Raw genomic sequence first — 17,437 nt, 5'->3', positions numbered from 1 at the left:
GTACAGATGTTGGATCTTATCTTGATCACTCTTTGTCGCAGAGAATTTTCCTGGTGCATCAGGAAATTCAAATGACCCTCGTGAGTGGCTGAAAATGAGCAGTTCTCTTTCTGTCCATGCAGGGGGCAGTTGAGTAATTGGAATCAGGGCTTGCTATTAAAATAATGTTCTCTCTGACTCGCTCAAATGCTAGGCCTTGATCCTATTACTGCAAATATTAAAATGTACAAAAATCTATCTGAAATGCAACCATACACATCATCAACCGTAATTTTATATAGCTTAATAACACAAGATAGATATTTGTCTCCACTAGGCTACTACATACAAGTGTCTAGACCAGGGGTTTTCAACTCTTGCCCTACGAAGTCCGGAGCATGCTGGTTGTCTGTTTTACCTGATAATGAATTGCGTACACCTGGTGTCCCAGGTCTAAATCAGTCCCTGATTAGAGGGAACAATGAAAAAATGCAGTGGAACTGGCTTCGAGATCCAGAGTAGAGTTTGAGGGGTCTAGTGGATCCTAAAGTTACGAATGAACTGTCAATGTTGTTCAATCGTGACCTGGGGTGGTCTAGTGGTTAGGACTGCTGCCTTCAGTGCACACATATAGGCCTAACGTCTCAGTGTGGGTTTGATTCTGTCCCCACGCCCTTTTGGCACAAGTAACTCAATCAGCTGATTGATTTGGTGTAGTTATACATCTCAAATATGGACAGTCCAGGGTTATTTTACCCCCAATCTTGATTTTAAAAATCTGACCGTACCAGACACTTGTTTAACATAAATAGGAAACAAATAAACTAATTTGTTTCGTACATTACACTAACAGTAGATGTGCTGTGGTAAACAATTAAATACTTTATTTCTATTGCACGGAATGCTTGTCAAATACATAAATCGCCCTTAGCCTGTTCAAAATGGACTAAGTTGTTGTGATGAAAATACCAACTAGAGGGCAGCCATGAAAGACTTTTGTTGCATGCAGGACACCGACATCACCTTTTAGAGATTGTTAATGGGGTGACCAATAATGGTTGCAATTGAGATCAGCTGTGCGGGTGAATTTAGTGCGTATTGATTGTTTAACGAGACATCAGTTCTAATGCTGCCTTTTGAGGCAGAATTTCTAGGCAGGACGTCAAAATTGCCATGACACAATCCCATGTATCCTTCGGCAGGTATTTGGTATTTTAATAGGATCCCCATTAGCTGTTGCAAAAGCAGCAGCTACTCTTCCTGGGGTCCACACAAAACATGAAACATGACATAATAAATTACATTAATAGACAAGAACAGCTCTGTTCAAACTTGGAGTAACTTTTCTTTCATTATTTTTTTTTATGCAAGAATACGATGGCTCACTGTTTGTTGTTGGCATTTCCTGCCTAAGTTTGCCCACTTTGCCAATGAAGTAATCATTAAAATAATTGGCAATATCAAATGGTTTTGTGATGAATACGCCATCTGATTCGATAAAAGATGGACTTGAATTTGTCTTTCTGCCCATAATTTTATTTTAAACTACTCAAGTTTTTTATATCATTGATCTTGTCTTCATAATACAGTTTCTTCTTTTTTTTTTGAGTTTAGTCACATAATTTCTCAATTTGCTGTAAGTCGTGCAGCCGGACTTATTAGTCAAACCTTTGCCCCATCTCTTTCAACCATCCTGTTTTTAAATTCCTCATCAATCCATGGAGCCTTAACAGTTCTAACAGTCAGTTTCTTAACAGGTGCATGTTTATCAATAATTGGAAGAAGCAATTTCATAAATTCATCAAGTGCAGCGTCTGGATGCTCCTTATTAATCACATCAGACCAACAAATATTTTTAACTTCATCCACATAAGAGTCACAGCAAAATATTTTGTATGATCTCTTATAGACTATTTAAGACCCAGCTTTTGAAACTTTGGCCTTCCTGGATATAGCCACAATATTGTGATCACTGCACCCAATACAGCTTTAGAACAAAGTTCTACAGTATTAGTAAAAATGTGATCGATACATGTGGATAATCTTGTCTCTGTAATGTTTGTAAACACCCTGGTAGGTTGATTAAAAACCTGAACCAGATTACAGGCACTGGTTACAGTGAGAAGCCTCCTCTTGAGCAGACAGCTTGATGAAAACCAGTCAATATTCAGGTCCCCAAGAAAGTAGACCTCTCTGTTTACATCACATACACTATCAAGCATTTCACACATATTATTTGGATACTGACTGTTAGCACTTGGTGGCATATAGCAAAACCCCAAAAGAAAATTGTTTAGATGTGCCAAGTGAACCTGCAACCACAACACTTCAATAACACTTGACATAAGATCTTCTCTTAGTATTACAGGGACATGGCTCTGAATATATATATTCAGCAACACCTCCCCCATAAGCGTTTCTGTCTCTTCTATAATTGTTATATCCTTGTATTGCTACTACTGTATCATCAAATTAATTATCTAAGTGAGTCTCAAAAATGGCTAATATATGAATGTTATCTGATGTTAGCAAGTAGATTTTTTGGGGGTCTCTAGGAAGACCAAACATTTAGAGCCGGATACACGTCATCAGAGCACGCAACCAAACATTGTACTGTCTACACTCAGTTTGTTGTTAATATATATTTTTTTAATCATTAAATCGGTTTTAATCAGAACTAAAGTTTTGTTACTAAAGATTCCACAACGCGGTTAGCCTTACAGCTGGGACTGTAAGTTTGTGTTACATTTTTTTGTGTGGATTCCGCGAGTAGTAGCTGGCTGTATGACAGACACATGTCGTCATCGTGGGAAAGACTCATTGTTATCTTTTCGTAAAGTAACTGGTTGTTGTAAAGAGCCAACCTGGATACTAAGGAGATCCTGATGGAAATTGACGAGTACCAACAGCTTTACGCTATGGAGGGACAAAATACTCCATCATGGAAAGGACAATTTAGTTACCGTTGAAGTAGAAGCTAGTGCTCTGGCTGGAATCCTTGCAACACTGGAAAAGTTGTGTGAGGAGGTAGCAGGGCTGAGGGGGAGTTTGGAGTTTAGCCAAAGTGAAATTCTCACTCTCCAATGAGAACACAAGACAAAAATCACAAGACACAAGCCAAAATAAAAATCCACGATTTCAGCATGGATTGTCTACTCAGGGAAAACAGGGTGATGAAGGAGTCACTACTAGACATACAAAGTTGAAGCATGTGTGAAAATCCCCCAAAATTCTGGGATTCCTGAGGACGCATCCAGTAATTCAGAGGGCGTGATCAGAGAATTAGTGCAATCCGCCTTGATACTTCCTATAGAGACTGTAAACAAGGTGGCTTTCCACCGAGTACACAGACTGAGCCCAGAGCGACAATACTAAGAATCCCCGACCGATCATCGCAACATGTGAACACCACCAACAAAAGGAGCTGATCAAAATCAGGGGAAGGGAGCTTAAAGGGACCAAATTCGGTCTCAATGACCAATTTCCAAGGGAGATAAACAATGGTCGTAAGAGACATTATCCGGTACAAAGGCAACAAAGGGAGAAGGGTAAGCGTGCCTTTCTCATTGTGGACAAACTCTTTATAGATGGACAGCTATTCCGAGACATCTCCATAACACCATGGCTGTACTAAAATCTACAGGGCCTTCAGGTTACGAAAAAAAGAAAGTATGAGAACTGTAAAAATATCTGAACACTATGAAGTGGATATGAACACACATGTACTCAATTTCATGCTCGCTTACACATACGGATTTATACATACACACCTGATCTCGCTCTCTTCTCTCTCTCACTCTCTCTTTTCTCTTCTCTTCTCTCTCTCTCTCTCTCTCTCTCTATTGTCGAGAGCTGTTTTATAATGTAATGTCTTTATTGTTTGTCTAGGTTCTCAATCAGAGGCAGCTGTCAATTGTTGTCCCTGATTGAGAACCATATTTAGGGAGCCTGTTTTCTTTTGTGTTGGCTGGGTGATTGTTTTCTGTTGTGTTTCTGCACCAGCCAGAACAGTTTTCGGTCGTTTCTCTTTGTTATTTCCGTGTTAATTTAATAAATATGGACACATACCACGTTGCACCTTGGTCCTCACCTTCTTCCACCGACGACGACCGTTACAGAATCACCCACCACCAAAGGACCAAGCAGCGTGGTAACGGGCAGGAGCAGCGCTATAAGGAGGAATGGACATGGGAAGACATTCTGGACGGCATGTTGCTACACATGGGAGGAGATCCTGGCTGGAAGGGATTGCCTTCCATGGGAACAGGTGGAGGCAGCCAGGAGAGCGGAGGCAGCAGGTAAAGGGGGCCAGCGCTTTGAAGGAACACGGCTGGCAAGGAAGCCCGAGAGGCAGCCCCAAAAATGTGTTGGGGGGGGGGGGCTAAGTCAGGTAGGAGACCTGAGCCAACTCCCCGTGCTTACTGTGGAGAGATGTGGACCGGGCAGGCACCGTGTTATGCCGTGAGGCGCACGGTGTCCCCGGTGCGCAGGCATAGCCCGGTGCGGGACACAGCAGCGCCTCGTATCGGCCGGGCTAGAGTGGGCATCGAGCCAAGTGCCATGAAGCCGGCTCAGCACATCTGATATCCAGTTCGTCTCCTCGGGCCGGGGTACATGGCACCAGCCCTACGCATGGTGTCCCCGGTTCGCCAGCACAGCCCAGTGAGGGCTATTCCACCTCGCCGCACTGGCCTGGCTACGGGGAGCATTCAGCCAGGTAGGGTTGGGCAGGCTCGGTGCTCGAGAGCTCCAGTGCGCCTTCACGGTCCGGTCTATCCGATGCCACCTCCACGCACCAGCCCTCCGGTGGCAGCCCCCCGCACCAGGCTGTCTCTCTGTCTCCTTCCTACAGGTGCTCCCTCCAGTCCGGATCTGCCAGAGTCTCCCTCCAGTCCGGATCTGCCGGAGTCTTCCTCCAGTCCGGATCTGCCGGAGTCTCCCTCCAGTCCGGATCTGCCGGAGTCTCCTGTCCGTCCGGATCTGCCGGAGTCTCCCGTCCATCCGGTGCTGCCGGAGTCTCCCGTCCATTCGGGACCCGTGGCTAGGGTGGGGGACAGGGGGGGGGGGGGGGGGGGGGGGATATGTCACCATCTGACCTTAGTTCTTTTGTTATGTCTTTGTTTTAGTATGGTCAGGGCGTGAGTTGGGTGGGTTGTCTTTGTTAGTTTTTCTTTGATTTGCTATTTCTGTGTTTGGCCTGGAATGGTTCTCAGAGGCACCTGTCAATCGTTGTCCCTGATTGAGAACCATAATTAGAGAGCCTGTTTTCTATTGTGTTGGGTGGGTGATTGTTTTCTGTTGTGTGTCTGCACCAGCCAGAACTGTTCTCGGTCATTTCTTTATTATTTTGTTATTTCAGTTTTCATTTAATAAATATGGACACATACCACGCTGCACCTTGGTCCTCACCTTCTTCCACCGATGACGACCGTTACAGGGGTGGGGAATGGAATGAATTGTATTTTTTTTCTTTTTTTTTCTTGGGGGGGGGGGGGGGGGGGGGGAACTGTGGGAGAGGTCTCAAATGGTTGAGGGACAGCTATTGGGGAACTGTGGGGGATCTTGGAGGGTTCGGGTTCATGTTTTTTGGCCTGTTGGGAGACCTGTCAACGTGCCTTTGAGCAGGGCATAGACCCTGGATGCTTCTGTGTGTCGCTCTGAATGGGAGTTTGTTGGATGACTGGTATGATGGAGTTGTTTAGTGGCTTCAATGCTATAAGAATATTGTATGTTTCGTATATTCAATGAAGATTTTTTTTTTTGTTGTTATTTTAAGTTACCTTATTTCTAAGGCCACATATAATATAATATAATACACATAATATGGGCTATGTTCAGCCCTTTCCTGGGTAGCTTATTAGAAATAAACATATGAAAAGAGCAAACAAAGCAAAATAAAAATATATACTTTCAGCTCTCCATTAATTGGTGTGTGTGAGGCGGGATTGAAGCTACAAACCCATAGGATTGGCTCTCTCATCCCTTCCAGGCTTCTGGGAGGGTGGACAATAAGCCTGTCATAGCAGATGTAAGCAATGTCCCAACACACTCTAGGAGCTTTCATGGCTGGAATAAGTTCTTTCCTCTTCTGGCGCACAGCTTCAGGATAGTCCTCGTTGAGGAATATATACATTCCTCTCAAGTTCTTGGCTCTTTCCAGAACAGCTACCTTGTCCTTGACCCTCAGGAACTTGACCACTATCGGCCTAGGCCTGTAATATCATCACCTAGGCCTGCAATATCACAATGTTAGATAGAAATAGATTCACCCATGTTATTGTTTATCATCCAGATTTGTCAGGACATTGTAATTTAGGAAGTTCATTCAGTGATTTCTGTCCCAGGGGATTGCACTGTGTGCAAGTCTTCAATTTAGACCACAATTAATTAAATTTGTCCTATTGTACCAAACAAGTGTATGAATGTTGGAGGTTAATCTCCCTGTCCCTCACTTGGGAATGACTTATTTTGTACAATGGACTGTGTTTTAAGTACTCGTGCACAGATACAGGAAAATCAATAAAAAGGTTAACATTTATTAAAATTACAAATGTTGATGTCTCCACATGTTTTTGGTTTTGAGGCTTGGGCATCTGGTGACCGCAGATCATCTGTCTAATCCCATGTAAGGAGAGAAAGGCACCAACACTATTACAATGCTGTATTTATTTAATTGAATAGACACTCAGTGGCCAGTTTATTAGGTACAACCATCTAGTAACGGGTCGGACCCGTCTTTGCCTCCAGAACAGCCTGAATTCTTCAGTACCACACTCTTACACCACCGCCACCAACCTGTACCGTTGACACCAGGCAGGATGGGGCCATGGACTCCTGCTGCTTATGTCAAATTCGGACTCTGCCATCAGCATGACTAACAGGAAGTGGGATTTGTCAGACCAGGCAATGTTTTTCCACTCCTCAATTATCCAGTGTTGGTGATCGCTTGCCCACTGGAGCCACTTTTTCCTGTTTTAGGAGTGGAACCCGGTGTGGTTATCTGGTGCAATTGCCCATCCGTGACAAGGACCGATGAGTCATGCGTTCCGAGATGCCGTTCTGCACACCACTGTTGTACTGCGCCGTTATTTGCATGTTTGTGGACTGCCTGTTAGCTTGAACGATTCTTGCCATTCTCCTTCGACCACTCATCAACGACTTGTTTTCCCCCACAGGACTGCCTCTGACTGGATGTGTTTTGTTTGTTGCACCATTCTTTGTAAACCCTAGACACAGGATGCCGGCCATTTCTGAGAAACTGGAAACCACGCGCCTGGCACCGATGATCATACCATGCTCAAAGTCGCTTAGGTCACTCGTTTTGTCCATTCTAATGTTCAATCAAACAGTAATTGAATGCCTCGATGCCTGTCTGCTTTATATACCAAGCCACGGCTACGTGGCGTACCATTTTCATGAACAGGGTGGTGTACCTAATAAACTGTACACTGAGTGTATATTCTTGTTTGATATCCATTTATATAATTATATTTTGTTTTGTATCCAATGCATTTAGCTTACATTAGGATGAAGTAGCCTAGGCCTTCTAATCTAGTTAGATTGCTTCATATCTCCTTTCAATATTAGTTATCAACATAACATGGTTTTATCTTAAACATCAGTGTCATTTAATAATATGCACCGGTGTGATAGTTGTATGAATTCATCAAAATGCAAGCCTACTCATTAGAGAAAAAAATAATTTCTTACTTAGTCGGGGTCTCAATTGTTATTTTTCTATATATTTTTTTATTTCGTTAACACTACCACTACCCTAATTGGAGTAAACTAATGAAAAACACGTAGGCCTCTACCTCTAGTTTACACACACTACATACATTTTACGGACACAATCTATTTTACATAAGTTATGTTTAGTTTGTTTTTAGTCCTGTCCTCCTTCTACCCTCAACCTCTCCCATCTATTTCTGATGTCCATCCAGTTTGATTTCTCATGACCCACCTCAAGTTTTGAATCCGGCCTTGTTTTGCTTATCAGTTCATAAACTATGTACCATGGAATCGGTACATCGAATATCTCTTCCCAACTATTTTGCGATCGTTATGGCACAGCTGTCCATTTTTGTAGTCCTGAAATTAAACTGCTATATTTTTTTATTTATTATAGACTTATATCCATCCTGCCTTGCCTTTCTTAAATCTTTGAAAGCCAAGTTAATAAACAGATCACCGACCATTTTGAATCCCACCGTACCTTTCTCCACTATGCAATCTGGTTTCCGGGCTGGTCATGGATGCACCTCAGCCACGCTCAAGGTCCTAAATATTATCATAACCGCCATCGATAAAAGACAGTACTCTGCAGCCGTCTTCATTGACCAGGCCAAGGCTTTCAACTCTGTCAATCACCGCATTCTTATCGGCAGACTCAATAGCCTTGGCTTCTCAAATGACTGCCTCGCCTGGTTCACCAACTACTTCTCAGACAGAGTTCAGTGTGTCAAATCGGAGGGCTTGTTGTTCGAACCTCTGACAGTCTCTATGGGTGTGCCACAGGGTTCAATTCTCGGGCTGACTCTTTTCTCTGTATATATCAATGAAATGCTCTTGCTGCTGGTGATTCTCTGATCCATCTCTACACAGACGACACCATTCCGTATACTTCTGGCCCTTCTTTGGACACTGTATTAACAAACCTCCAGATGAGCTTCAATTCAATACAACTCTCCTTCCGTGGCCTCCAACTGCTCTTAAATGCAAGTAAAACTAAATGCATGCTCTTCAACCGATCGCTGCCCGCACCTGCCCGCCCTTCTAGCATCACTACTCTGGATGGTTTTGACTTAGAATATGTGGACAACTACAAATACCTAGGTGTCTGGTTAGACTGTAAACTCTCCTTCCAGACGCACAATAAGCATCTCCAATCCAAAAGTAAATCTAGAATTGGCTTCCTATTTCGCAACAAAACCTCCTTCACTCATGCTGCCAAACATACCCTCGTAAAACTGACTATCCTACCGATCCTTGACTTTTGCGATGTCATTTTCAAAATAGCCTCCCAACACTCTACTCAGCAAATTGGATGCAGTCTATCACAATGCCATACGTTTTGTCACCAAAGCCCCACATACTATCCACTTCTGCGACCTGTATGCTCGCCTTGGCTGGCCCTTGCCAAACCCACTGGCTCCAGGTCATCTATAAATCTTTGCTAGGTAAAGCCTGTCATCTCAGCTCACTGGTCACCATAGCAACACTTACTTTTGCCACCTTTCCTTCCAGTTCTCTGCTGCCAATGACTGGAACGAATTGCAAAAATCTCTGAAGCTGGAGTCTTATATCTCCCTCTCTAACTTTAAGCATCAGCTGTCAGCAGCTTACCGATCACTGTACCTGTGCACAGCCAATCTGTAAATAGCACACCCAACTACCTCCTCCCCATATCATTACTTACCCTCTTGCTCTTTTTCACACCAGTATCTCTACTTGCACATCATCATCTGCACATCTATCATTCCAGTATTAATGCTACATTTTAATTGTTTTGCCTCTATGGCCTATTCATTGCCTACCTCCCTACTCTTCTACATTTACACATACTGTACATAGATTTTTCTTCTTTTCTATTGTGTTATTGACTGTACGTTTGTTATGTGTAACTCTGTGTTGTTGTTTTTGTCGCACTGCTTTGCTTTATCTTGGCCAGATAGCAGTTGTAAATGACAACTTGTTCTCAACTGGCCTACCTGGTTAAATAAAGGTGTTCTCAACTGGCCTACCTGGTTAAATAAAGGTGTTCTCAACTGGCCTACCTGGTTAAATAAAGGTGACATTTAAAAAATATATATATATAAAAAAATGTTGGTCTTTAATGCAGGGCCTGCAGACAACTTACTATTGAGAGTAAGAATAGTACAATACACCAGGTGCAATTTAAAATATGGTTGGGCATCAGCAGTTTCTCTCTTATATCAGTTTCTGACAGTCACTCAATTAGTCATGTCAACTAAAATGTTTAGATTGGTAGTTAGGCCATATTCACACTACGAGAGATGAAGGAGAGTCTGAGGAGTGGTGTGTCGAAAGAGATATCTACTTTTGAATTTACATTAAATCATTGCCTTACCTTTCGTTGTGGCTGGCAATGCAACATTCTTGGTCCACAGCTCAAATTGTATGAGGTAAAAGCAAATAGAGACTGAAAACATTGATAATTTCCTTGGGAGTTACTTCTTGCCTGGTGGCTCAATACAGTCAAGCAAAGAAAAACATTTTTAGATTTTAAACTACGGTGATAATCTCAGAATGCAACAGGCTGTTACTACAATTACAGGTAATTCCATAAAACAAGTTTCAAATATAAGTAAAATGTCTGGACATTTCAGCCAAATAACCCTTTTGGAAACCCTTTTTTCTAAGAATGTATTCCTAGAACTATGTAGTAACTAAAATGAGTAGCTCACTGCTGCTATTAAGCACATCAATCCACACATTCCTTCCACTGGCTTGTGGGAAAACAGCCTGACAAACACAGCAGAATGTGATAAGCTTTTCCAGTTCTTTCCTGTCCTGACTTTTGAGTTGTGATGCAGGTGAATTGAGTCTAGGGCTCCCAGATATTGCTATGTTGGGTAACCCCCATTCCAAGACTGGAAGGAGGAAGAATGGATGCATTTTTTATGTAGCAAACTTTACTGCTTTCCTTGCTGTTGCGACTTGGTGGCAGCCAGGTGACTTGAGCGTGTATGATCTGGCAGATGAACTGTGTATGTCATTTGTTTGGTGTGACATTAGCCTACTTCCGTTCCACCTAGAGTTATTGTTTTTCTTGGAGGATCTTGGCTGGCTCCAGTTGGCCACGTTTCTTTCCACGGAATTACTAATTATCAACAGATTAAGATCACTGTAAGTTTCCTAATGAGCCTATCAAAGAAAAAATGGTTGATCCCAGGGGCTGAGGCAGAATGCCATCCACATGACCACATCTCTGTCTTCTTTCTTATTTTGATCTGCTGAAAATGGTTGTTTTTGTTTAGGGGTTGAGGAGATTCTGGGCTAAACTCACACTCTCTCTCTCTCCTTTCTACAAACAGTTGTTTTCTGTAACTCTCTGTGATCCTTGCATTTGAGCCTAATTGACTATTGGAATAATCATATTTAGTGAATGACGGCAGGCTGACATTACCGCATTAGCTACCACATAGTGTCTAGAGCCAGCCTACTGTAGGCTACTCTCTGACATCCATTATTGACATGGTTTAATGTAAATGTTCATAATAAACGTAATATCTGCTATTCCTGCTCTCTTTCTCTCTAAGCCTAAAAGATGGATGAGTGCTAGGCTAACAAAAAGATAGCGGGGTAGCTAGCTACCGTCATTTACTGTCACACACTAAACCCTTAGACACTGCCTTATCTCACCACCAGCTCATAGCCTTCAACAGCTGGGAAAACACACACCAACCGAAAAACAACCAAGGCTAAAGCTTACGTGACATTGTGGCCTATTCTGGCTGAGCCCTTGCTGCCGTCATCACGCCGTCAGTGGTGTGTGTGCGTGTGAGCGTATGGTTTCTTTATTGTTTGGGTGGCTGGTGTGTGTAGTGTAGTGTGACCTGCCCTGTCTCTTATCTCCCTGCCTTGCGCCCCCTTATCCACCATGCAGCCAACTCCACTCATCTCTCTCTGTACACATGGGTTTGAAACACGGCCCCTGAAGGCTCACCCTTCCTCTTTCAACTTCCCTACCTGACTGACACAGATACAGACACACACACATGCCTCTGAGCAGAGTGGTCATTAGGCTCATAGCCTCTGACACACACTGTGCCTCTGTTGGACAGCCACTTGATGCTTGAGACCATGAATGAGAGAGACGGTGTGTGTGTGTGTGTGTGTGTGTGTGTGTGTGTGTGTGTGTGTGTGTGTGTGTGTGTGTGTGTGTGTGTGTGTGTGTGTGTGTGTGTGTGTGTGTGTGTGTGTGTGTGTGTGTGTGTGTGTGTGTGTGTGTGTGTGTGTGTGCGTGTGCAGAGAGATGAGATAAGTGTAGTCGGCCGCAGGGTGGAGGGGTCAGAGCTTCTTTGAGAATTGAACCCTAATTGTTCTGACAGAACTTAGGGCCTGTGACACAGCGCGCACACACACACGTTTTCATGTACATGTATACATACTCAATTGTACAGATTCTCAGCTTTTGAAACATCATGATTCTGGTTACTTTTCCTCTTTTCAAACCGTGGCCAGTCAGACATAGTTGAGTGCTGTGGTCTTGGTCTCATGGTAATCTGTGTTATAGTTGTGTTGCGTTCTCTTACGGTCTCCTGCGTCTCTCTCTGCAGGCTAATATTGGTCAGATGGACTCAGCCAAGGACATGTGGAAGATGATCGTTGGAAACCTCGCCCTCATCCAGGTAAGGAACACTCTATGAAAGAAAAGGAGAGCCGCACACTCTAGGACCTCAGATGCAATAATTTAATATCCTAATAACCAACAGACAAACTGTCTTCATCATTATACCTTGATGAATACAGCCTGTCTGTTGAAACGTTGGTCATTAGGTTATTCAATTATTGCATCTGAGATCCTAAAGTGTGCGGCTCTCCTTTTCTTTTTAAAGTGTTCTACTCCGCTAGCCAGCCTAAACAGGTGTGCGTTTCTTTTACACATGGAACACTCTATAACATCCCACCACACCTGCATGGAACACTGTGGAACAGAAAACCATTCGACACATTCTGAAACAAAACATGTGCATGGAATGATGGAACACCGACATAAAAAATCACAAAATAAGTCCAATCACAGTGTGTCCTGGTAAGGTGACATTTTGTTACCAGAACTGGACACAGTCAGATGTACTAGTGCTCTTATGTGTAATATTGGACTGGTTCCTGGAAGCCCCCTAACCCCAGCACTTTGGATCCCCATCAGTCACATAACCTGCTAGAGGGGGTCACTGTGTGCTGGGTCAGCTCACCAGGGGGTTACAGTACTCACTCACACACACACACTAAGCCTCCTCAGGTCGAGGAGACCTTTACTACAGTGACACACACGTACAGTATAGTTTACAGTACCCCTTCTCTCTCTGCCTTCTCCCAGGTCCAGGCCACGGTAGTAGGGTTCCTGGCGTCCATCGCCGCGGTGATCTTTGGCTGGATCCCAGAAGGGAACTTTAGACTGGGACATGCTATCCTGTTGTGTGCCTCCAGTGTGGCAACCGCATTCATCGCTTCTCTGATACTAGGTACCACTAGAAGAATAACTATATAAATAATACTGTAAACATTTTTCAGACTGTAATTGTTCATATGCACATAGTAACCCCAGATACGATTTAACCTCTCTAGGGTACGTGGAATGCTAACGTCCCACCTAACCAACATCCAGTGAAAGTGCAGGGCGCCAAATTCAAACAACAGAAATCTCATAATTAAAATTCCTCAAACATACATGTAGTATACACCATTTTAAAGATAAACTTGTTAATCCCACCACAGTGTCCGATTTCAAAAAGGCTTTACGACAAAAGCATACCATGCGATTATGTTAGGTCAGTACCTTGTCACAAAAAAACACAGCCGTTTTTCCAGCCAAAGAGAGGAGTCACAAAAAGCAGAAATAGAGAAAATTAATCCCTAACCTTTGATGATCTTCATCAGATGGCACTCATAGGACTTCATGTTACACAATACATGTATGTTTTGTTCGATAAAGTTCATATTTATATCCAAAAATCTCTGTTTACATTGGCTCGTTGTTATGTTTTGCCTCCAAAACATCCTGTGAAAGTGCAGAGAGCCACGTCAATTTACAGAAATACTCATCATAAATGTTAATGAAAATACAACTGTTATGCATGGAATTAAAGATATACTTCCCCTTAATGCAACTGCTGTGTCAGATTTCAAAAAATCTTTATGGAAAAAGCACACCATGGAATAACCTGAGTACAGCGCTAAGAGACCAAAACAAGCAATACAGATACCCGCCATGTTATGGAGTCAACAAAAGTCAGAAATAGCATTATAAATATTCACTTACCTTTGATGATCTTCATCAGAATGCACTCCCAGGAATCCCAGTTCCACAATAAATGTTAGTTTTGTTCGATAAAGTCCTTAATTTATGTCCAAATACCTCCTTTTTGTTTGTGCATTTAGTACAGTAATCCAAATGCGCAAGCACTAGGTCCAGACAAAGTCAAAAAAGTTATATTACAGTTCGTAGAAACATGTCAAACGATGTATTTAATCAATCTTTAGGATGTTTTTATCATAAATCTTCAACAATGTTTCAACCGGAGATTTCCTTTGCCTTTAGAAATTAAAGGGAACGGACGCACGCCTGACTGAGCACATGGCCTTCTGGCAGACCCATGACTCAATCAGCTCTCATTCACTCCCACTTCACAGTAGAAGCCTGAAACAAGGTTCTAAAGACTGTTGACATCTAGTGGAAGCCTTAGGAAGTTAAATATGACCCCACAGACACTGTATATTGGATAGGCTAAGACTTGAAAACCTACAAACCTCAGATTTCCCACTTCCTGGTTGGATTTTTTCTCCTGCTATATGAGTTCTGTTATACTCACAGACATCATTCAAACAGTTTTAGAAACGTTGAGTGTTTTCTATCCAAATTGACTAATAATATGCATATCCTAGCATCTGGGCCTGAGTAGCAGGCAGTTTACTCTGGACACGCTTTTCATCCAGATGTGAAAATACTGCCCCCTACCCCAAAGAAGTTAACACTGATTAAACTGTGATCAAATGAACATGTTACATTTCCATAAAGCTGATTATGATTGGTGGGGGTTTAACATTAAGCCCCTCCTTCTGTTTGCAGGGATCATTATGATTGGTGTAATCATCGCATCCAGGAAGGTGGGCATCAACCCTGACAATGTGGCCACGCCCATCGCTGCCAGTCTGGGAGATCTGATCACCCTCTCTCTGCTGGCTGGCATCAGCACAGGACTGTACAAGGAGCTGGGTACGCGCGCACACACACACACGCACGCACGCACGCACGCACACACACACACACACACACACACACACACACACACACACACACACACACACACACACACACACACACACACACACACACACACACACACACAGACGGACACTTGAGATCACAGAACTAAATAGAACACATAGTACATACTTGAGATACAGACACACTCAGACACACTTATCACTCACATACACACATCTCACCAACACCCACTCTGCGTTATACTTATCTGTCTCACCCCAGGGTGTGAGTGTGGCTGAGTATCTGAACGGCCTTTTCAGGCAGTAAAAGTCCCAATGGAAACACTTTAACTCGACCCTTCCTGGCTTGACACTAATAGAAGGGATCTTATTTTAACATAGGCCTACTTGAGGTTTGATTCCACCACTAACCTCACAGTGGTAGGGAATGTGTGTATGTCAGTGATAGTGTTTTCACTGTCAACAAACCCTGTGACATGTGATGCAGGATAACATGTTTTCACACCACACCTCATTGACCTCACCATCACATATAAAAAGATGGAAATACTCATGTTGGAAGAGTAATAACACATTTCTTATTCACAAACAGCGTTGTGTACCATGCGTTGGTACCGTTTTTATATTGAGCTGATGAGTGTGTGTGTGTGTATAGCGTAACAAGGATGCTGACTCCTGTGTGTGTTTTCTTATAGAGTTTAACGACTATGCCAACCCGTTGGTGTGTGCTGTGTTTGTGGCGCTGACCCCTCTGTGGGTGCTGATCGCTCGGAGGATCCCCTCCACCAGAGAGGTGCTCTACTCAGGCTGGGAACCTGTCATCATTGCCATGGCAATCAGCAGGTGCAAGACCTATGTCTCTCCTCTCTCACCTGTCTCACCTTCCTCTCATCTATGTCACTGTTCTCTTACCTGTCTCACCTTACTCTCATCTGAGTAACTCTTCTCCTACCTGTTTCACCTCTCTCTCATCTGTGTCTCTGTTCTCCTACATGTTTCACCTCTCTCTCATCTGTGTCTCTGTTCTCCTACATGTTTCACCTCTCTCTCATCTGTGTCTCTGTTCTCCTACCTGTTTCATCTGACACTGTTCTCCTACCTGTTTCACCTCTCATCTGTGTCTCTGTTCTCCTACATGTTTCACATCTGTGTCTGTTCTCTAATATGTGTCTCTGTTCTCCTACCTGTTTCACCTCTCTCTCATCTGTGTCTCTGTTCTCCTACATGTTTCACTTCCTCTCATCTGTGTCTCTGTTCTCCTACATGTTTCACTTCCTCTCATCTGTGTCTCTGTTCTCCTACCTGTTTCACCTCTCTCTCATCTGTGTCTCTGTTCTCCTACATGTTTCACTTCCTCTCATCTGTGTCTCTGTTCTCCTACATGTTTCACTTCCTCTCATCTGTGTCTCTGTTCTCCTACATGTTTCACTTCCTCTCATCTGTGTCTCTGTTCTCCTACCTGTTTCACCTCTCTCTCATCTGTGTCTCTGTTCTCCTACATGTTTCACTTCCTCTCATCTGAGTCACTGTTCTCCTACCTGTTTCACCTCTCTCTCATCTGTGTCTCTGTTCTCCTACATGTTTCACTTCCTCTCATCTGTGTCTCTGTTCTCCTACCTGTTTCACCTACCTCTCATCTGTGTCTCTGTTCTCCTACATGTTTCACTTCCTCTCATCTGTGTCTCTGTTCTCCTACCTGTTTCACTTCCTCTCATCTGTGTCTCTGTTCTCCTACATGTTTCACTTCCTCTCATCTGAGTCACTGTTCTCCTACCTGTTTCACCTCTCTCTCATCTGTGTCTCTGTTCTCCTACATGTTTCACTTCCTCTCATCTGTGTCTCTGTTCTCCTACCTGTTTCACCTCTCTCTCATCTGTGTCTCTGTTCTCCTACATGTTTCACTTCCTCTCATCTGTGTCTCTGTTCTCCTACCTGTTTCACCTCTCTCTCATCTGTGTCTCTGTTCTCCTACATGTTTCACTTCCTCTCATCTGTGTCTCTGTTCTCCTACATGTTTCACTTCCTCTCATCTGTGTCTCTGTTCTCCTACATGTTTCACTTCCTCTCATCTGAGTCACTGTTCTCCTACCTGTTTCACCTCTCTCTCATCTGAGTCACTCTTCTCCTACCTGTTTCACCTCTCTCTCATCTGTGTCACTGTTCTCCTACCTGTTTCACCTACCTCTCATCTCTCACCTGTGTTTCACATCCCTTCCTCTGCTCTCCTCAGTGTTGGGGGTCTGATCCTAGATAAGACCGTGTCCAACCCCAACTTCGCTGGCATGGCTGTCTTCACTCCTGTTATCAACGGTAAGACTCTCTCCTGGCACTGAATACTCTGCACACAACCACTGATACACAACCACTGATAGAGTGAATTTGGAAAGTATTTAGATCCCTTGACTTTTTCCACATTTTGTTATGTTACATCCTTACTCTAAAATTGATGTAAAAAATTATAATCCTAATCAATCTACAGACAATA

General features: G+C 43.2%; 1 protein-coding gene across 1 annotated transcript in view; it reads left to right on the top strand.

Annotated features, from left to right (window-relative positions):
* Window positions 1-17,437, top strand: part of LOC139413480 (solute carrier family 41 member 1-like) — a 45,098-nt gene that overhangs the window by 22,041 nt on the left and 5,620 nt on the right. Inside the window, exons 4-8 of the mRNA XM_071160935.1 lie at window positions 12,282-12,353; window positions 13,046-13,190; window positions 14,795-14,941; window positions 15,648-15,795; window positions 17,183-17,262. Of these exons, the coding sequence (XP_071017036.1) occupies window positions 12,282-12,353; window positions 13,046-13,190; window positions 14,795-14,941; window positions 15,648-15,795; window positions 17,183-17,262 (592 nt within the window). The remainder of the gene's footprint in view (window positions 1-12,281; window positions 12,354-13,045; window positions 13,191-14,794; window positions 14,942-15,647; window positions 15,796-17,182; window positions 17,263-17,437) is intronic.

Source organism: Oncorhynchus clarkii, chromosome 7 (genome assembly GCF_045791955.1).
Source record: "Oncorhynchus clarkii lewisi isolate Uvic-CL-2024 chromosome 7, UVic_Ocla_1.0, whole genome shotgun sequence".
Classification (NCBI taxonomy): Eukaryota; Metazoa; Chordata; class Actinopteri; order Salmoniformes; family Salmonidae; genus Oncorhynchus; species Oncorhynchus clarkii.
This window is presented reverse-complemented; position numbering and strand designations above follow the sequence as displayed.